The sequence below is a fragment of the Nannobrachium achirus genome (assembly GCF_963921795.1).
Source record: "Nannobrachium achirus genome assembly, chromosome: 3".
Classification (NCBI taxonomy): domain Eukaryota; kingdom Metazoa; phylum Chordata; class Actinopteri; order Myctophiformes; family Myctophidae; genus Nannobrachium; species Nannobrachium achirus.
The window spans coordinates 19,481,848-19,504,132 of record NC_137812.1 but is presented as its reverse complement, the minus strand read 5'-3'; the positions used below and the strand labels follow the sequence as shown (position 1 = coordinate 19,504,132).

At 43.6% G+C, this 22,285-nt stretch overlaps 1 protein-coding gene across 1 annotated transcript; it reads left to right on the top strand.

The window, feature by feature from the left end:
- Positions 1–548: 548 nt before the first annotated feature.
- LOC308280994 (uncharacterized protein) lies at positions 549–18,976 on the top strand. The gene is made up of 7 exons (XM_080721036.1): positions 549–659; positions 5,252–5,335; positions 7,557–7,592; positions 8,336–8,398; positions 8,597–8,731; positions 17,288–17,404; positions 18,628–18,976. Exons 1-7 carry the CDS (start codon positions 555–557, stop codon positions 18,724–18,726), a joined length of 639 nt encoding a protein of 212 aa, XP_080577162.1. The 5' UTR covers positions 549–554; the 3' UTR covers positions 18,727–18,976.
- Positions 18,977–22,285: the final 3,309 nt, after the last annotated feature.

Sequence of the window (22,285 nt, the reverse complement as noted above, 5' to 3'; positions counted from 1 at the left end):
AAGTTGAATCATCTGATCATGGATGTTACTCAGGTGATAAAAAAACATGTCTGAACTAGTTTGTTTATGTGGCTTTACAAGTTTAAGCCGGGATCAAAGGAGACACCGCAGTCTTGGGAAACATATGGACCACATTATGAGAATTGATCTAGATCAAATGCTACACCACTGGTTCCCAAGCCATTCTGGATCAGTGCCCACTTGATCTTGACAGCGCCCACGGCCCGCCCAGATGGGTGGACCGTGGTTCTAAGCCGATCTTTCAAGATATGTATTTGGCCGCAGACCCGGAACTGAAAATGTTTTGTACCAGGGACCCACAGAAGAGAAGATTTATGTTTGAAACATTTTCCATATTTTTCAAAACATTTCACGGCTCAAAGTAGATCTGCTATTTTTTGCTGGAGACCCCCTGGGACCCCCACTTTGAGAACCACTGCCTTACAGTACATTCTATGTTTCCTCCCCAATCCACCATGAGGGGGTAGGGCGTAACCCTCTCATTCTATGTTTCCTCCTCAGACCACCATGAGGGGTTAGGGGGTAACCCTCTCATGGCCCTCCTCTTGCTCCTGGGGATCCCAGCTGGAATCTGCTGCTGCTGTCGGAAGAAGATCTTCAAGCAGAAGTCCACCACCACTACCCACACAGTTATACAGGTACTACAGTCCTCCACCAGCACCACCAGCACCACCCACACAGTTATACAGGTACTACAGTCCTCCACCAGCACCACCCACACAGTTATACAGGTACTACAGTCCTCCACCACCACACACCACAATTGTACTACACATACCTGTAGACTGTTAAAAAATAAATGGACAACGTGACACCATTGTGTTCAGCAATTGCAAATCCGACATCTTTCTATATCCGCTCAGACAATTTAATACACAAAACATGATGATCATCAGGTATTATGATTATAGTAGGAGGTATAGTAGGAAGATCTTTCAAAAAAAGTGTACAGAAAGTGTTAAAATTAAGTTTTTATGTGGCCACACCCACCAATTCATTAAATATACCTGGTTTTCACTTTAGCACCACCCACCTTGTTGTTGTATGATAATAAGGGGACGGGATGATTTTGGTGTGTCACTAAAGCGGTGTATTTTGATCTGGCCTTTTGACTCGAAGGCTTTCAGCTTCCAGGAAGAAACCAAAAATACACAGGGAAGACACATTTGCATATTATAACGTATACTATTTTAGAGTAATGTTAACTCCATAGACACATACAAAACAGAAAAAGCACAAAACTATGGCAACTCGTCTTTAAAGGTGATACACCATGTATTTATGTCAAATTTCTTATGTCCCAAAAACGTTTTTCAAAAGGTTTGAGGCTAAATTACCACTCCTGAATAGAGAGCCTCTCTCATTTTTGAATGGCTCTCAGAGCATTTCAGCTGCAGTACCACCTTTGGCCTGAACTGCGCCACCCCCCCCCCCCAAATCCTTTTGAATATATATATATATATGATGACGTCACAATCGGCAGATGACGTCACAATCGGCAGCAAATCTGGACAGCCTGTTTTGAGAACCCGTGGGATACTTTTAACCTTCGCCTTCTCAAAACCAGAGAAAGACACATCGGTCTGAAATGGGACTTTGTGAGGATCGAAGGTGCTAGTGGGACCCCAAAAAAAGGTTTTAAAATAGGAAAAGTGAAATTTCACGGTGTATCACCTTTAAATTGACACTTTACTGTCATGTGGTGACCCACCCTCCCTCCAGTGGGACCCTCAGGTGCTACACCCACCTCCTATACCACTGTTCCACGGTGTGCTACACCCACCTCCTACACCACTGTTCCACAGTGTGCTACACCCACCTCCTACACCACTGTTCCACAGTGTGCTACACCCACCTCCTACACCACTGTTCCACAGTGTGCTACACCCAACTCCTACTACACCACTGTTCCACAGTGTGCTACACCCACCTCCTACTACACCACTGTTCCACAGTGTGCTACACCCACCTCCTACACCACTGTTCCACAGTGTGCTACACCCAACTCCTACTACACCACTGTTCCACAGTGTGCTACACCCACCTCCTACACCACTGTTCCACAGTGTGCTACACCCAACTCCTACTACACCACTGTTCCACAGTGTGCTACACCCACCTCCTACACCACTGTTCCACAGTGTGCTACACCCAACTCCTACTACACCACTGTTCCACAGTGTGCTACACCCACCTACTACACCACTGTTCCACAGTGTGCTACACCCACCTCCTACACCACTGTTCCACAGTGTGCTACACCCACCTCCTACTACACCACTGTTCCACAGTGTGCTACACCCACCTCCTACACCACTGTTCCACAGTGTGCTACACCCACCTCCTACACCACTGTTCCACAGTGTGCTACACCCACCTCCTACACCACTGTTCCACAGTGTGCTACACCCACCTCCTACTACACCACTGTTCCACAGTGTGCTACACCCACCTCCTACATCACTGGTTCTTGTGTTGGTTCTCCATGTCTATTCCTCACTACGACAACATTGCTGCTGCAATGCTGATGCAAAAGACACAAAACATTCTGTACCGTTCTACCCACAATGCCAAAAAAAATAATGGGAAATAAAATACATTTTTTGGAGCGTTGCATGAAGAAAATGTGTGGATGGCATTCCGATCTGACTGTGTAGCACAGATCCCCCACCGGCATTTACCTGTGTATATATTTATATGCAAGTGGAAGGCTGGTGTATTGTTGTGTCGTCTAACGGCCTCATGTGTGATTTGTGCTCCATTGTATATACAGTATACGACAACATAGCTGATCTACAAGCTCGATGTAGAGCTTCTATGTTGGCTATTTTCGGTGTGTGACATCATCGTACAACAAAATATAAATCTGGCTTTAGCCAGTCTAGTGCTGACTCACATCAACCGAAGATGTAATCTTTCAAATTCAATACGGAAAGGATTTCGTCACTGTCGGGCAGAAACCTCGTATCTCCAAGTTTCAAATTTGTACGTTTGTTTGTAAAGTAAAGCCCTGCTTCATCATACAAGGCTTTTGCACAAAACGAGTGAAAATGGCAGATCTACATGCACACAACGCAGCGTTGTGTGCTTGTACTGTAGATCGTCTATTTTCACTCGTTTTTGGACATACTGTACAAGGTTTCCACCGGACAAAGACGATCTGCTCCACTATCTCACCCCGCCCAGATGGAGAGGGTATTGTTATCGTCTGCTGTTGTCTGTCTGCCCTGCTCTGTTTGACAGGAAATCAGACAGGCTAGAGCTGTGCAGGAAAACTCTGCAGCTTTGCACAGAATGACATGAAACCTTCAGGAAAAGTGGCTAACCGTTCCTAGTGCAGTGTTTCTCAAAGTGGCGCGAGTCCAGGGGTGGCTCCGTAATACTTTAATATTTGGAATTGATCTGTTTAACCCCTGGCTTAGACCCTCCATACTTAATAAAACAGACCTGAGTTGCGCTGTGCCTGGTGCATTCTTTTTTTTTTTTTTTTTTCCGATCTACACCAAAATCTTGTAGGATCTATGAGCGTTCTGGGCTTGTAGATCTGCTATTGTTGGTTAATCTTCCCCCCAGGATAGGGATGCTGATGGTGGTTAAAAGTCATTAAGTATAAAGTGATTTTCTTGAAATGAGTGAAACTGTTTTCCAGGCTTGGAAAAGGTTTTGGAATTGATCAAATGTTTTGGAAAATGTTTAGGCTTGCATTATTTTTGTCTACCATATACATGAAATATGTAAAATGGTAAAATGCAGTGCTGCGCTGCAAGAGCTGCGGCCTGATTTATACAGGCTGTCACGTGACCAAAGCAATAGAATAGATTTACAAGCTAACAACGTGCACCGTGATAGATTGTAGGCTTGTAGATCTGTTATTTGTGTGCCCTGTGTGGAGTTCGAGTCTGTCTTGGTGCATTTATAGTACACTGGAGTGTACAATACCTCGTTGTGTGCTTGTAGATCGGCTATTTTCACATTTTCTCATTTGTAAAATGTACAAAACGTTTTTGGACATACAGGGTTTCCACCCGACACCGACGATATGATACGATTAATTTAGTGAAAACCTGTAATATGCATGAAGAAAATCAAGGGGCGATTAGTAAATATGCAATCTATGTTTGTTATTCCTTTGATTCTATTGGGAGCTGCTTGAATAGCTGCATTGATACATCAATTGTTGTCTTGAAATGTCTGGCACAGTTGTATTACGTCATCCCGTTTAAAGGACACTGAGAAAATGTGACAGGAGCTATTCCTGTCAGTTTTGACAGGATCGCTTGACAGGCGTGCACCATCCCGTGAAAGTGCCATGTTCATGCTTGTCTCACACACACACACACATCCACCTGCTGCCAGAGTTGACAAGTGTTTAACCGCTTTTGTCTATGTGATGCGTAAAAAAAAAATGCATCTATTCACAGCCAGAGGAGTGCAGTGAGACCCTGCGGATGTGAGTACGCAGGCGTAGTGTCACTGTCTCCCTGAAATGACCATAACCACTTAACCCATTCAGAACGGGTACACATTATTGTGTATTATTATTTTATGCTTCAACTATTGAAAAATAGCAGATATACAAGCTCACAGCGCAGCACCGAGTGCCGCGCTGCGAGCTTATAGATCGGCTATTTTTGAATAAATCGTGAAAATTTCAATTTTTACCCGATTCTATAAGTGTCTTTTGAATCCTTTGAAGGTTTTTTTTGAAAAACCTATGTTTCTATGTCAATCTGGCTAGCCATCGTCAAAGAAAAGGTCCTTTTCACTTAACTGGAGCTCAGTTAGTCTGTTCTTGAGAGACTACTATGTCAGTGGTTCTCAAACCTTTTCATGTGAAGGACCCCCAAAATGATATGTATTTGGCCACGGACGCCATCACAAAATATTTAGTTCCAGGGACCCCCCTGAAGCAAAAGTTTTCAAAAATAGCAGATCTACAAGCTCGCAGCGCGGCACTCGGTGCCACACTGTGAGCTTGTATATCTGCTATTTTTCAATAGTTAAAGCATTCAATAATCTCAGGCCTAATATCCTACACTTGGTAAACATGACCCGAGTTGGCTCTGTACTTGATCTGCTCCTTTTTTTTCCGGTCAACTCCAAATGTTGTCGCCAAAAAACGTCTACAAGTTCACAACACGTTGCGTTGTGAGCTTGTATTACTTCACTTACATTACCGAATACTAAAGGCAGCTGTCTCCCTGTTCTCCCTGTTCTTCTCTCCCAACAGAGTGGTGGTGAGATGGTGCACCCGGACCCCCATGGCCCAGGTGGGCCTCCACCTGACTACAGCACTCCTGGAGGACCCGGAGCGGTAAGGGGGCGGGGGTAGGGGTGGGCGATATGGTGATAATTATCGTTGAGACGATACAATGTCTCCGCGATATGCCTTTTCAGATATATCATATATATCGTGATACAACTGAGGGAGCCTTGTAAAAAAATCCTGTTTAATCGTTAATACATAGATTCATTGCAGAATTCAGTTTAAACCTGCATTTTGGTATAAATCAGTTACTTTAAAATGTCAAGGTCTCCACTTAACTGACACTAATGAAACCAAATGGACCCGTAATAATTGGTATACTGTTAGAGTTACATACTTGTAAAGTTCAATTTAGACCTACCAAAAGGAACCCAGAGAGTCTAGTTTTTGTCAAGTAACGTGAAAAATAACCATAAAAACCAACGTGAAAAAGAATTGTGATAAAATCGTGTATCGTGATACAGCTTGGGAAAATGTCGTGACATTGTATTTTTCCATATCGCCCACCCCTAGGCGGGGGGTGGGGGTTAAGGAATGGTGAAATGGTGTATGGCAGACAGAAGCATAGACATAGAAAGGTAGACGCCTCCTTCGGCTAGAGGGCGTATGCATTTAGCAACCAAGGGAATCTTCATCACTTCTGTGTTCAATGCTTCCGCGTGCGTCACACATAGGGAAGTTGCCAGGCCAATCAGAGGCAGGTGGGGGCGGGTCTTTACGTACGCAGCCTGTGAGAACAGCTGAGCCGTGCAACATCGGAACTGGCTCTGTTGAATTGAATTGTGGTGCTTGGATAAGTCCCGGAAAAGTCGCGCTGTGAATGGCCAGTAGTCACTTTGACTGACAGCGTTCCCTTGGTTTTTCCAGGAAGTCCGGACTAGATCTTTTGCACATCGCTCCAATTAATTGCAGAGGCGACCGAGGCATCTAGCTCTTTATATCTGTGGACAGAAGCATGCACGTGCTCACATAGACATCAAAGGGGGCTTGAGCCCCTGCCCTTTTACCCGTCTGAAAAAGGTGCCCTCTCCAGACCATGAATGCAGTTTTTACTATGGTGAAATAAATACAAAATCCCCCCTTTCCATGCCATACCTGAAGGCAGAATTCAAGAGAATTGCCCTCTCCAAACTCACCTGAACTTGAATGCAGCATCTTATGTTGAAAGACTTGCCATCTCTGTAGAAATCCATGCCGTTCCGCCACATCACATATTGGCTAGATTAGTGTGGGATCAAGCACTGAAAACAGCGTTGTGAGCTTGGAGGTCTGCTATTTTCGATATTTTCAACCAAAAGGCCCTTTTAGAAATTTCAGCCCCTGCCTCTCTAACATTCTCTGTACGTTCCTTCAGAGAAGGATGGAGAGGAGGAATTGAAGTGAGGAAAGAAGGGCTTCAAGAGGTTGTGTGGAGGATAGGGAGAGATTTCGTCTGGGAGAGGAAGAGGGATTTTAATTGATTGTAATTATGTCAACTGTTAATCCTGTAAAAACTATTATGGGATATATAATACTGTATATAAATATATCAATGTAGGCCTTTATTTTGACATAGGTTGCATATTTCTTTGGCTTCATATTTATATAAAATAAAGTCCACACACTGGCAAAATAAGCTCCACTGTTTATTGCTTGAGTCAACGTTTCGCTCACACACACGGATCTTAATCAGGAATTTAGATTAAATTAAATAAAACCTCCCGATGAAGATCCTTGTGTTCGAAATCAAGCAATAAACATCGTCGTTTGTCCTGCACCTGCAGTAGATGCACTTGGATGTGCGTGCACTACCCTCCTTTCCATGCATAATGTTTAGATGCCTGTAAGATCCTCGACTATAATGCTGCACCCTGACTCTAAGTCCACGCTGACAAACAGATATTTGCACGCTTGACGTGAGATGTGATGATCGTCGGCTACGCTCGGGTCAAAACGCCGACAGATTGATGGATGCCGAGCATTGCATTGAGATGACTGCACATCAGCCTCCCACGCAGGCTCCTTTCAGAAAGGAGGGCGAGAGAGACTGAGAGACAGAGAGAGAGAGAGAGAGAGAGAGAGAGAGAGAGAAAGAGAGAGAGAGAAAGAGAGAATGTGTAGGAGTTGAGGGAATGAGATGAACAAGGCATGATGGAGAGGGAGACAAAGGGAAGGAGGGGTTGATGGATTGATGGACAATGTGTTGTGTTTGATTGAAACACACTGACTGAAGTTACAATATGGATTCATGGAATCATTAATGTTGCTGCTGTTTCTCTGTGTTTTATAGATGTACTACCACGGAGGCCCTGACCCTAACGTAACGGTATGCAACACTTAGCATTACCTACAGCCTTTTCAGGACGCGACCCCCAAAATAACAATATTTTAACTGGACCCCCCCCCCCCCCCCCTCCCTGATGAGCACTTAGAGTTGAGGAATTACATTTTGTATAACGCGGTGGTGCTATTGTGAAAATAACCGCGTTGTGAGCATGTAGATCGGCTATTTTCACAATTTCTGCCTCTAATATTTGACAATTTGGCTAATGTTTCTCATATTAGAGGTATTAAAAAGTCCTTAAATTGTCACTTTAAAAATGTGCAGATACCACTCTATACACTTAAACTCTATGTTGGTTTGTTTACTGTTGAGTGAGAAAAGTTAATCATCCCAAAATAATTTAGGGACCCCTCAACTCACAGGTTGACGACCACTGACCTACGGGACTGTAATGGCATTATACTTTAGTGTACAAATTGGTTTTCTGGTTTTATCTGGTTTCCTATAGTTTCAATGTAAGAGTTTGTTATTGTGATAATACAGTATATTGTTTATAGACTGCGTTTCTCAAGGCACTATGCTGTCTCTCTGCATTCTATGAGTGTGATTACCTTGCTTAGTGTAAGTCACTGTTTATAAGTGCATCTGCTAAATGCCTAAATTGTGTGTGTGTGGGTGTGGGTGTGGGTGTGGGTGTGGGTGTGTGTGTGTGTGTGTGTGTGTGTGTGTGTGTGTGTGTGTGGGTGTGTGTGTGTGTGGGCGGGTGTGTGTGTGTTCTGATATAGGGACCAATGGTACACCCTCCGCCAGGTGGACAGGGACAGTGGAACGGCCCTCCCCCCAGCCCGGTTAGTAACACTGTAGCGTCAGCGTCTCGGTTCCCCAATTTTGTCTATTCTACTGCCTACACATACAGTGCATCATATGTCTTAGTTTTATGTCTACAATGTGACCTGGCTCTACTGATGGCTAATACTTTTTTAGGCATACGTTATGACTAATGTTTGACGAACCTCTCTCTATCTCTGTGTCTTGTGTGTCTGTAGGGTTTCAACCCGGCCTATCCGCCCCAGAACCCCGCCTACCCCCCTGCCGGTCCGGCCATGTACGCCCCTGCCCAGCCTCCGCAGTGGAACGGTCCACCACCTGGCCAGTACGGCCCCGGGCCTGGCGCTCCAATGGTATAGTCCAGTGATTCTCAACCCTTCTTTTCATTTCAAGGACCCCCGGTTTGATGTGCACTAGGCCACGGACCCCCGTTTGATCTGTCATCTCTGGGAAGCCCAATGTACACTGTAAAATCTTCAGCGTTAATTCAACTCTGAGAGTGTACAAATCAATGCTGTCTCACCCCCAAAAGGCATATTGCGACTTGCTGTGCCAAATGTGACCAAACGTCAAACTGTGACTTGAAGGGGGTGGGGGGGCACATGTAGACTTTTGGGGAATATGAGTTACGCTTCCGTCCCTATCGGGGCATAGCTCGAACAGCACTGAGTCGGCTCAATTGGACTTCGCAGCGCTCGGCACGGCGTCTGACTTGCCTGACGGCTCACTCGGCGATGCCTCCCGTGGCAACAGTTTTTTGACGGTCTTGGTTCTGAGAACTGGAATTCCTGGAGAGCAGAAGTGCCTGGGAAGTCACCGTTAGACTTTAAGATTTACTCAAGTCAGCGTTTGACGTTTGGTCAATAAGTCACAATATGAATTTTGGGGGTGAGGCGGTGTTGTACAAATAGAACCAAAAGGACCCTTATGATGTTCACACAAAGCACGATAACTATATATAATCTTGTTTTAAAATCCTGAAGAAAAAAAAAAAGATGGCCATACCGCAACTACAACAACAACAACGAGCAGTGATTTATTGAAGGATAGAAACACAGCCATTTGAAACACAACCATTCAAAATCCACCAGAAGGACATCTGCGATGCAATTGGTCTTACTCGCCATCTGAATCAGTGAACGGAGATGAGGAGACATTTATGAATAGCTAACGCTAGCTGGTAGGCTAGCTGGCATTACCTCAGACAGCTATCTCACCTCTGTATAATTAATCATCTGAGTCACCTTATCCATAATGTCCTGCATGTGTCTTTCAGCTCCACAGAGGCAGAGAACTCTCTCTCTCTCTCCCTCTCTCTGTGACACAGCTGGACTGTACAGTTTGTGCTCTGTGCCACTGTTTACAGAACCTTCGTTCATCAGTGTGGGCACTCACATAATTATCCTTAGTTAACCCCATTACCTGGAATGCATTATTACTTTGACCATTATTTGATGCTTTAACTTAAAAAAAAAAATAGCAGATATACAAGCTTGCCGCACTCGCACTGCGTGCTTGTAGATCTGCTATTTTTGAAAAATCTACAAAATGTGTCTTTGAATATTTTGACACGATTCTATAAATGTCTTCTACCTATAAACTTCTAAGGTTTTTTGTGTGGTTTTCAGTGGTTCTCAAACCTTTTCATGTCAAGGACCCCTAGAATTATATGTATTTGGCCACCGACCCCCATCTCGAAATATTATGTATCAGGGACCCCCCAGAAGCAAATTAAAAATCAAAGATTTGAGTTCCAAATGTTCGCTTTAAAAAATAAAAGATTTGCAAAAGATTTCACGATTTAAAAAAAATAGCGCTCGGTGCCTTGTTGTGAGCTTGTATATCTGCTATTTTTTAATGGTTAAAGCAAAGAATAATGCTTAAAGTGGTTCCAGGTCTTAACTCATCTGGTGCCGATCCCGAACTAGTTCGGCTTTATTTCAATCCAATACAATCTTTTTTTTATTAATTCACTTACCCCGAGCTGCTTGTAGAGTCGTGGGTGGTCCTGGCTCGCTAGCCGCTAGCCAGCTAGCCGTTCTACTCTGTCCGACGATATATTCCATTAAAAATGGTTTAAAATACATTTTTGAGCTCCCCAATGTTCACCCGATGTTCGGCGCCGCTTCCGATGAGTACACGAGTGTGCCGATCCCGAAGTAGTTCGGCTTTATTTAATTAAATGAATAAAATGATAAGAGGCCTTCTGAAGCCTGGCCTGATTTTTCTAGCTACTAGCCGAAAGCTAGCAACCTCCCGGCCGGCCGTAATTTGCGAACGCAATCGCCAATCTCCGCCTAATCCAATGAAAGACCGCATCTTTAAAGGCTTATATCTCTTTTTTGTGTTTTAGGGAAGCGGCGCGAGGTTTATTTACGGCGAAATCGCCCAAAAATGATCTTTTAGATGACAAAATGGGAATAGCCATTCTGTTAGCATCTTCATCCGGGACATTTCCATGCCGTGCATGAACGTGAGCACGTCAGGTCCTGGAAGGTGAAGTCCTGGAAGCTAAAGCGCTCGCCTATGAGAGATGCGCTGGCATTATTTGGCCCCTAGAGGGCGCTGGCACTCAAAGAGTTAATGGGTTGCAGTTATAGTTATATTGCTTGGTGGCAACAGCCCTTAACAGACCCGTAAGACGTTGAGAAACAGTGTGGGAATCCTTCACACTTTTTAATCCTTTTCTTACCAATAACCTTGTGCTACTATGGTTAGTGTTGATGTTTATCAAAGTATATCATCTGTTTTGTAGTTATTGAGGAAACTATTCCATGGTACCTACATGTAAATCCCTATGGCAGAGGTCTTCAACAGGGGGTCCGGGACCCCCAGGGGGTCCTCAGAGTTACTACAGGGTGTCCTCCAAATCTTTGTGTGATAGGATAATTATTTTAAAATCAACAACTTGAACCCTCGCACCCAATTCTGAGGAGAACTTTAGCCAAAAATAGCAGATCTACAAGCAAGCTTGTAGATCGGCTATTTCTGGCAAATAGGTTTGGTGTAGACGTAAAAAAAAGAGCTGAACAAGTACAGAGTGAAAGGTCAAGTTTAGTAAGTAACAACGATTTAAAGTCTGAAAGAAAAACACATCAACACAAATCTAACAGACTGATGACAGTGCTGTCAAACAAGTTTATGAATCTGTCGATGAAATAGATGAAAATCTGTATCACACATTTATACAATATGTAGAGGGGTCCCTGCTTCATGTCTCTCTCAGCTAAGGGGTCCTTGGCCTGACAACGTTGAAGACCCCTGCCTTATGGCATGTACTGTATGTCTCGTGGCCATTTCTGTTTCTGTTCCGTTTACCTCTGATGTTTTCCCGCTAATTCTTCAATACTGTACATTGTTTTATTCTCTCAACTGGACATTTTTACTCTGTGTTGTGGTTGGCTGAAGGTTCTTCTAAACTTGTGTTACAATTGTCTGTTTTAAAATTCATAAAAGGATTCCATGACATTTTGAATTTAAGAATTCCCTGTTTTACTTTCAACGTTTATGTGTTACTATAGTCACGTGTGTGGCCCAATGATGGCTTGTATTGACTTCCAATCAATACTCAATCCATTTATCATTATGTTAATGAAGCAATTACAGGTTTAATTGTAATTACAGGATCAGAATAAGCAGAGTAAGCATTACGTCTATTTAATAAACAAGGTAAATAATCACATAAGTAGAGTGCAGAGCAAACCATGTAGTGTCTCAAAGAAACCAGGATACCAGGTCAACAGCGAACCTAGCATGTGTCTAAACAAGTTGACATGCATCTAAAAAAAATACTTTCTGTACAATTGAAACTATAATTGTTTAAAACACAGTTACTGGCTCATCTGTTCTCAACTTATTTTACAACCAAAATGTATGTCAAATGTTTGCACATTGTCACAGCTCAACAGGGATGGTTCATTTTAACTCACCCACCTCTATTTTTAAGACCCTTCTAATGGTCCACACTGCCAGGATTTTGCCTACCTTTAACGTGGGCGCGCGCGCGAATCCATTGCGCGATGGTTCACCGATTGCATTCACAATACGATCCAGGTACGGTAAGCAACAAAACACTACAGCCTTCCATCGCTCAAAGCGAAACCTACGGAGCGCCACGCTGGTGTTGTGTAACATTGAACCGGATGACATTTCGGCAGACAGGATACAGGCGTCGTTGTCCCGCCCCCCCATTTCCGTTCTGGAACATCCAGATCCGTTTTTTGTGAATAGGGCCGGTCCATAGAGCGCTATGGACGGCGAATCGGCGATCATACTTTTTTGTTTTATAGTTATTAAAGCTAATTGATAACTCGTCATATTCGTCATAAGCAGAGTGGACCCATAAATATAGCTTGTCAAACTCGTCCTATGCAGTGGGTGAGTTTAATGATACTGTTTTCGAGACTGCTCAACGATCTGTTTGGTTAATGATAGCGCCATCAATGCCTTTCTATTATGTAGTTGAATAGAGTACAGTAAATTACAGAACTGGTATTGCTCTCAAACTACTATTAGTCTGTGACTGTTTGATTTGTGAGCAGAATTAAATTGACCTAGCCTTCAATAAACAGTAGATGCTGGACATTTACAATGAATAGGCAGAGCCCCAACAATAACATATATAACATCTCATATCTAACTATGAGAATAGTAAAACTATATAATTAAATTACTAAGTGGGTTTGGTGTATGGAGCTGGGGAGATGTGACCAACCATCACAACGAATGAAGTTGGAGGATGTTAAACCAATTTTTGGGGGATGTTAAACCCATTTTTACTATCAAGTGAATTATTATTGCCAACGAACGGGACTTGGCACAAAGTCGGGGTGCGCGCCCCATGCGTACCTTTGGGTGGCGGAAGATGATTGTCCTGCACCCACAACGGCAGCCAGAGTTGGTGGCGTTCCTACGTGGAGACAGCCGAAGGTACTGCATGAGACGCAACGTTGGGGTGCTTTAGCTTTGGTGCTTACAAGAATTCAACCTTAAACTTGAATGGCATTTCGCTTCTGCCTTATCTGTGACTGGTAGCCACGCCTTCTTTGACCGCTTTGCTCATTCAGACATCCTAAGCAATCAAATGACCAAGCGAGAAATGGAGTTAACGAGGGTGTGAGGAAATTGAATTATTCTTATTTGTTTAGCTTAACTCATTCGTAGTTTACGGCCGTAAAGCCCGTTAATTTCTCTATGTCTTTCACTGCCGGCTTCTCCGAGTCCTACCTGTTAACGTGGGCGCTCGTCCAGTTCCCATCGTGCGTGATCGGACACTGCTCGTGTGTTCGCGTAGTTCAGCTTCTCAAATCCGTTGAAACTTTTTCAATTGATCAATAAGTTCTCCATCTGTAAGCCACGGAGCTCAGACAGTAAGCTGGGCCAAAATAGAGGACGGACTTCCGCTTCCGGTTCAGGGACTCCAATGTTAAAGTTGTCCGCTCAATAATGTGTCCGTGTAGAAACCGATCACGGAGCATTAGTTCCGGCCTATTTTAGTTGCGCTTCGATAAAAAAATGTTTTTTAATTAATTTTTATTACATTTACGGGTTCTACGGGCATGGCAGAGAAGGGGTACAAAGGGGTATTTTGATGGCAGAGTTTGTGTTAACGACCTTTGTCAGGCAATTCAATTGAATTCACAAAACTTAATTAGACAATCGATGTGTTTGTGCACGAGTGATTTGATTAAAATGACATGACTCGCCTCTCAAGCGTCACATTATTGGACCAGCTATAGTCTCGATAGCAGTATTGATAAGCTCAGACTATTGATTTTCTTGTTTCAAGTTATTTCTATGGAGGTGGGTCTCTCCTCCCTCGACCCCTATCCCTTAATATGAACGCATAGGCTCCTGGATTGCCAGCTCCGCCTCTGCTATCAATCCATCTGGCTAGCCATAGTCAAAGAAAAGGGAACGCCCAACAGACGCAAGTTGACCAGGACAATCCAAAGTGATGTTAGCCACAGGAAATGGTAACGCTTCAGCTTGGCAGCTAGCTAACTAACAAGGTGTTTCTGAGGTTACTAAAGCACATACTGTACTGTACGTTTTAACGTTTTTAAATTCAAAATGTCATGATGTCCTAACACAATGCCCAGAGGCCACCTTGGTGCTACACAGTTAAGCTCCTTTGCATGGCAGCTTTATTAACGCTACTGTTGTCTATCCCCATTCAACCAGTACTACCCAGGAGTGCCTATGGTATGTTTCTACACAAGCGGACTCTACTTGTAGACGTGTCATGTAGTTTTGATGTAATACACTGTCCTCGTCTGATATGTACACTATATGTCTGGTAGTGTAGTCTTGTGTAGTTTGTAGTCTTGTGTAGATTGTAGTTGTGTAGTAGTTTCCCCTGAAGAGGAGAATCATTTTTTTTTTGTATTTCGAGAATAAAGTCAAAAGTAGAATTCAAGAAAAGAAACCAGACACCGATAACAATTTGCCGCAACTTTCCAAGTTGCAAATTCATTGCGGTTACGACTTTATTCTCAAAATCCAAAAGTACATTTTTCATCCATTTCTATTCTCATTCGCTTTAATGTTCTCATTCCTCATCCATTACTTGACGGCTGAAGCCACGTGAATCACAGCGTCCAGCGTGTCCTGTGGTTCCGTTCAGTTATGCTCACCCAGCAGCACAGAATATTGTTTATTTAACGTTTGACTTTCAGTTTTCTAAACACATTCCCACTCCCAGCTTGTCAAACAGTAGTACTGTACCTGTACCTGTATGTTGACACTTGGTCAAGGCGTCCCGATGCTACAACAGTATTCCTGTGTAGCACGTTTTTGAGGACGCCTAATAATAATGATTTGTTTTTGGGGTGTTTATGCCTTTATTGAAAGGACAGTAGACCAGGGTTCCCCAATAGGCGGCCCGCGGGCCATTTGCGGCCCACGGGGGGCTACTGTCTGGCCCACACCAACCACAGTAATAATGGTAGTATAAGAGCAGCAACATCACTAGTAGATCGTCGTTGTCGGGTGGAAATCTCATATCTCCAAATTTGCAAATCATCGCAAATCATACAAGGCCGTCGCACAAAAGTAGTGAAAACAGCAGATCTACAAGCACACAATGCCTCGCACCGTTGTGTGCTTGTAGATCGGCCGTTTTCACTAGTTTAAATCATTTTTAAAACGATAAATTCAAAACGAACGGTTTTGGACATACAATATTTTCACCCGACAACGGCGAAAACTGTTGCTGGAGTGGTGGGAACGCCACCGTCGCCCCCTGCAATGTTGTGGCCCTCGGCTTGGTACCCAAGACATAATTCGGCCCTTGGGGAAAACTAATTGGGGAACCCTGCAGTAGACTGACAGGAAATGGGGAGTGACCCGCGACACGCTGTCGGGCATCAGAGCCTATGTGTTAAAGCGCCTGGACCGCTAGGCCAGTGGGCGCCCCCAGGAGAACAGCTCTGAAGCGTCAGACACAGACTAAGGCCATGGCTACACAGAGCTGGATATTTCTGAAGCTAGACATTTTTTTGTGCTGTTGGGGCTTGCAGCCACATGAAGCTGGATATTTCAGGCACGAAGCTGGATATTTTTTAAACCGGATAAATAAGTGGAGAGATAAAATATCCGATTCACTGGATCCGTGTAGACAGGGAACCCGGATATCTCTGAAGACTTTACTGTGTGTGTGCTTGTTAGACCTAGATATCTTTGTCGTGTGGACCTAGGTATTTTTCTATGTGGATATCTGAAAAACCGGGATATATGAAAAATCCAGCTCTGTGTAGCCATGGTGCTGTAAAGTAACTCAAGTACTTTACTTAAAGGAGTAGTTCACCCCCTATTGATTACTCACCCCATGGACACTTGAGTTCAACAATATTTTGAGTTTTTTGTCGCATTCCTAAGACAATAATTTGATTACAATAAATGTATGTACCCCCATTGATTCCGGATGGGGACCCCAAATGGACCCCATCCAGAATCAATGGGGATACATTTACTATAATCACATTTTTGTCTTAGGAATTTTTGTCTCAAAAAACTAAAACAAATATTGAACTCATGTCTCCATGGGGTGAGTAATCAATAGGAAAGAAAGTCATTCTAGGGGTGAACTTTCCTTTAAGTAAAATGTTGTTGTTTTTTAATTTAAATTGTTTTACTTCACTGGAGTAATCCAAAAGTACATGTTACTTCTACTCAACCACATTGTAACGACCATGTTACAATGCATGCTGCAAACTGCATGAGTGCTGCCTTATAGGGCATGAGTCAGCGAAATAGGAACCTTATAGGTTCTTATTTCCCGGGTGTTGTTGTGGAGCGGAGTGTGAAATCTAGTGGCGCGAACGCTGTCTGTAGTACCTTTTAACTCTCAAATACCTGGAACGCGCCCGAGTCGCGCTAGATTTTAACCACTTTAACCATTATTTTATGCTTTAACTATTGAAAAATAGCAGATCTACAAGCTCACAGCGCGGCACCGAGTGCCGCGCTGCGAGCTTGTAGATCTGCTATTTTTGAAAAATCGTGAACATGTGTGCAAATCTTTGAATATCTTTGACCCGATCTTTGACCCGACTTCTAAGTCCTTCCTCTAAATCATGCTGTTCTCAAACCTTTTCACGTCAAGGACCCCCAAAATTACAGGTATTTGGCCGCGGACCCCCCATCTCAAAATACGTTGTTCCAGGGACCGCCCAGAAGCAAATATTTGAGTTGCAAACGTTCGCTTTTAAATAGATATATTCAAAGACTTGCAAAGAAAATATCATGATTTTTTCAAAAAAAATAGCAGATCTACAAGCTCGCAGCGCGGCACTCGGTGCCGCGCTGTGAGCTTGTATATCTGCTATTTTTTCAACTGTTAAAGCGGTCAATAATCCTAGGCCTAAATGGGTTAATATCCGTGTGTGTTTGTGTGCTTGTGATTGCAGGCAGCTCCGGTGCAGTACAGCGCTCCCCCTCCCACGGCCAGCGAACCTGTCAAAGAGGAGCTCAAAATGGACAACGTGGCCTCCTCCCCCGCTGATCCTCTGCTCAGCGCCCCCAAGGTACGCTACGTCAACGCCAGGGCTGGGGCCGCGCGGCATCAAATCAATGCTGTTCCAAGGCAGCAGATGTACAAGCTCATAATGTGATGTCGTGCGTTGTGAGTTTGTACATCTGTCTGCATCATACGGGGTTTCGAGGAGGATTCCGGACTAGCAGTTTCTTTTACGTAATCTGATGTTATCACGACCGTAGGGAGCACTTAGTATCAAGACCTGCGCCTCATGTCAGTGAGTGAGTCAGTCAGTCACACCTTATGTCAATATATGGCCATTGATTTATTAGTGAATCCATTTTTTCCATTGACTTGAATGGGGAAAATTCAGACAGAATTAATTTGCAAGTGTGACTCGCCTCACAGCAACCACACCATTCTGTCTTTGTCCCTTTTATGCCTATTTATGGACATCGCTGATGTCATCAATATTAAGCACATATCTCGGAATGCCCATATATGGACATATTGTGTCAGTCTCATGATAACCATGTGGTTGCGTGACTCAAGTCACACTTGCAAAAGAATTCCGTCCCTGTCACTTTTATGCCCATATATGGAGTTAAGAACATGTATGGAGTTATATGGGCGAGGTCGCTTCTCGCCCTTAGGGCGTCTTACTAGTTATATCCCAGAACGAGTGCTAAAGGTGAAGAATTCTCATAACTCCATCCGACTCTGATGCAGCTCCGAGCGTGAGCGGTGGGGTTCTGCGGTAAATCGCTTGTTTTTATCGCTCGAAAATGTATTTCTTTTGTAGATAATGTTCATAATGACTAAATACTTTCCAATGTGTAGTTCCGTTGCGTGGCCCAAAGGGGTCTTTGGATGAAATCACATGTGAAATCTCATTTTGCAAGACTATCCAGGAAGTACAAACAGTCGAATGAAATATCCCTTTAATCAGACTAATCGATTTTGTGTGTGTGTGTGTGTGTGTGTGTGTGTGTGTGTGTGTGTGTGTGTGTGTGTGTGTGTGTGTGTGTGTGTGTGTGTGTGTGTGTGTGTGTGTGTGTGTGCGTGTGTGCGTGTGTGTGTATATATATAGAACAATATCACAGTGGTGGTGATATTGGAACAGAATAATTTCAAGTGAATTGAATTATAGTGGAAGTAAACTGTTCCACACCACTCCCGCACACCACTTTGAAAACCTTTGAAAGACTCTCTCTCTCTCTCTCTCTCTCTCTCTCTCTCTCTCTCTCTCTCTCCCCCTCTCCCCCCGGGCAGCCGGAGGGCTCTCCTGCCGCCCCCACAGACGAGGCCTACACCTTCCAAATCAGCTCCACCACCAGCACCACTTCCGCCACCACCACCAACTTCCTTTAAGGGTGGCGGGGTTCCCGTCGTAACCAGCAGCCTCCCCTGTGTCCCTCCTCCCTGTCAACTGGGCTGTGGTCATGTTGCCTCCCTGCTAGGAAGCGTTCCGTACGTCTCCGTTCCATCGCGGGAGGGAGGGAGGCAACCTGGCGATAAGTGAAAAGCAGTTGGTAGCGTTTCCGACGGCCTTGTTTCCTCGTCTCCTCGCCTCGCACTGTGTTCCAACAAGCCTCATGTAAGTGGCGATTAATGGGTTTTACTGACCGCTGCTGCCGAGTCCAAAACAAAACGGGATTCTCAAGCCTTAAGTCCTGATAAATGGGGCTGTAATTGCCAGTTTTTTGGCATAGTCGCTGCCGGCTTGGCTATTGGGTTCATGAGCGGACGTTTTTTCAGCCCCCACATTCCTAAAACTAAAACCTTTGTAAACCAATAATTGGTTTACAAAAGATTTTAGTTTTAGGACTGTGAGAGCCAACAAGTAAAATGTAAAGCATTTACTAGTCTTAAAGGAATAATTCACACAAGAATATTCTTTTCCCCCTCTCAATTAATTTTAGTTTTTGTCGCATTCCTGGGCCAATAATAAAATATTTGCTGTGTCTGCTGCGGAGACAAGTGCAAAACTATTACCACTCTACTCTCACAGTGTAGTCACTGATGAGCCTACTGATGATCCAGGTTCAAAGAGAATGTTTTAAATATGGGTTTGGTTTAAATGGGGGGCGGCTGTCCAATGATCTGGGATTGGCGGTTCGAATCCCGGTTCCTCCTGTCCACGTGTCGAAGTGTCCTTGGGCAAGACACTGAACCCCACATTGCCTCCAATGAGTCGGCCGGTGTCAGCTTGCCCCCATTGGTGTGGAAATGTGGGAAGTGAACTGAACTGTTCACCGCTTCACCTCCCAATGTATGAATGAATGGACCATTGTAAAGTGCTTTGAGTGCTTAGAAAAATACAAAAATAGCAGATCTACAAGCTTGCAGCGCGGCACTCGGTGCCGCGCTGTGGGCTTGTATATCTGCTATTTTTCAATAGTTAAAGCAGTCAATAATCCTAAGCCTAAATGAGTTAAAACTTAGAAAAATGCAATCCATTGTTAAATGTGGTTTTGCTCTTGTTAAGATTGGTCTGCTATTGGAGGCTTCCGTACCAGCCATGTTTGAGTTAGACGTGTGATCGTTTGCTCTCCCTCAATCAAGTTATATTTAACCTCCTCACTCGAATATTTATGACTAAAAACTTTTGAATTAAAGACATGAGTGGGGATAAATCAAGGAAAAGTCAAAGGAATGTGAAACAGTGGTTAACTGGACATGTAACTCCGTCGAAAACCCAAATGGAGATAACACCAGAAAGCGTGGACGCCGCCGCCGGATCAGCAGGTGGAGAGAACATTGAGCAAGGTAGTGAAATGGCTTCCTTCTCTAAAGATCTCCGTGACTTCAAAAAAGACCTACAAGCATCAATCTCTGAGCTGAAAGGAGATCTGAGAAAGGACTTTAAGGAGGAGATGGCTGCTCTAAAACAAGATATCAACAGCAAGCTCACTGAGGTGAAAGAGACGATACAGTCACAAGGGAAATCAATAGCTGAGGTGGAGCAGCGCGTCTCCGATGTGGAAACCAGTGGTACTGTTACCAAAAACGTGCTCCTGGGTCTGGTAAAAGAGCAACGCAGGCTACAGCAAAGGCTCACAGATTTACAGGGCAGACAAATGAGGAACAACATAAGAATTTTTTCTGTAGATGAGGACGCAGAAAATGGCCAATCAATGATCAAATTCGTGGAAAATATGTTAACTACACAGCTTCCATTGACAGACATACCTCTTCAGATACAACGTGCTCATCGCTCTCTGGGAAAGAAGCCAGCGCCGGGTGCCAGTCCAAGGTCTATTATTGTGAATTTCCTGCAGTTCGAGGTTAAGGAGGCTGTCCTGCAGCTGGCTTGGAAGAATAAAGTCAAAGTAAATGACAAGCAGTGCTTCCTGGACCATGACTATCCATATGACGTCATGGTTAAACGCAGATCTTATGGAGAAATTAAAAAAGCCCTCAAAGCAAAGTCCATAGGATTCCAAACCCCATTCACAAAAATCCGCATCAAATGGAGTGATGGAACACGGACATACGAAGACGCCAGGGCTGCAGCGCAAGAGATGAGAGCTAGAGGGCTCAACGTGACCGTTCCAGTGGATGACCCAGACAACGATGTGGAAGAGGTCATACGGAAGGCGTTTCCATGGCAACAGGTTGCAGCTGCTGGAGGATCAACATAATGGCCGGGAGTCTGAAGATTTTGGAGTTTAAGCGTAAAACAACACCTTACCTGTTTCCTGCATGGTAATGTTAAGTAAAGCAATATAACCTTTGCTATATATTTTTTGTTTTATTACTGATTGAGTGGAACGGCATTTTTCATTAGTTTAGTTGGACATTTCTAGTAGGAATGGAATGTATGTGTGCTTTCAACATTCCACCACTAGGGAGGGCCCCAAGCCTTTGGATGGGTTTTCCCCCTCCTCCCTCCAACAGGGACTTGGATTGGTTTAGTAACCAATCATTTAAGGAAGTTGTGTGTTGTTTTGGTGTGTTTTTGTTTTATGTTATACCAGGGGGAGTTCTGTCTTATTGTTTTTTTCTGTCTAACGTGATTAATATTCATGATGTTGCTGTCCTATACAGTGTAGCACTGGATATATCTCTTAATCTGTGTACAGATATAACATGATTAATTTTATTTCTTTGAATGTTAATGGGCTTCTCAATCCAGTTAAACAGAGGAAGATTATCTCAAAATTAAAAAAAGAAAATATAGATGTAGCTTTCCTTCAAGAAACGCATATGACAGGATTGGAACATGAAAAACTTAAAAGACAGGGATTTAAATATGTGTATGCATCTTCAAATGGTTTAAGACACACTAGAGGAGTGGCTATAATAATTTCTGGGAAAGTAATGTATGATCATATCTCAACCATTAAAGATAGAGAGGGTAGGTTTGTAATGATTAAAGGAAGAATTGATGGAAATATATTTACCTTTTATAATGTCTATATTCCCCCAAATTCAGATTTAGATTTTTATAAGCAAATATTTGACAGGATAGCAACAGAAGCACAGGGGGTCCTGGTGTGTTCGGGGGATCTGAACACAACGCTGGGACCCCTTGACTCCTCAGGACGGAGACCAGCTCAATCTAATAAAATAACAAAGAAGATAAACGTGTTGATCTCAGAATTAGGGTTGCTGGATGTTTGGAGACATAGGAATCCATCACTTAGAGATTATACCCACTTTTCATCCCCACATTCGAGCTACAGTAGATTAGATTATTACTTACTATTTGGAACAGATATAAATAAGGTGCAAAAATGTCACATTGGAACAATGGACTTTTCTGATCACTCTCCAGTGTACCTTTCTCTGTCTACTACAAATGGAAAGAGAAACACCCTGTGGCGATTTAACCCTAGTATATTGAATGAACAGCGAATAGAACAGTTTACAAAAGATATAACAGATTTTCTAGAATTTAATGATAAAGATGGGGTGTCCCCTTCCG

Excerpts from the sequence above, each read along its gene's own strand:
- LOC308280994 (XM_080721036.1), top strand. The coding sequence starts at position 555 with ATGGCCCTCCTCTTGCTCCTGGGGATCCCAGCTGGAATCTGCTGCTGC. Across the intron at positions 5,336-7,556 it reads CTCCTGGAGGACCCGGAGCG|ATGTACTACCACGGAGGCCC; the intron begins GTAAGGGGGCGG and ends TGTGTTTTATAG. Across the intron at positions 7,593-8,335 it reads GCCCTGACCCTAACGTAACG|GGACCAATGGTACACCCTCC; the intron begins GTATGCAACACT and ends GTTCTGATATAG.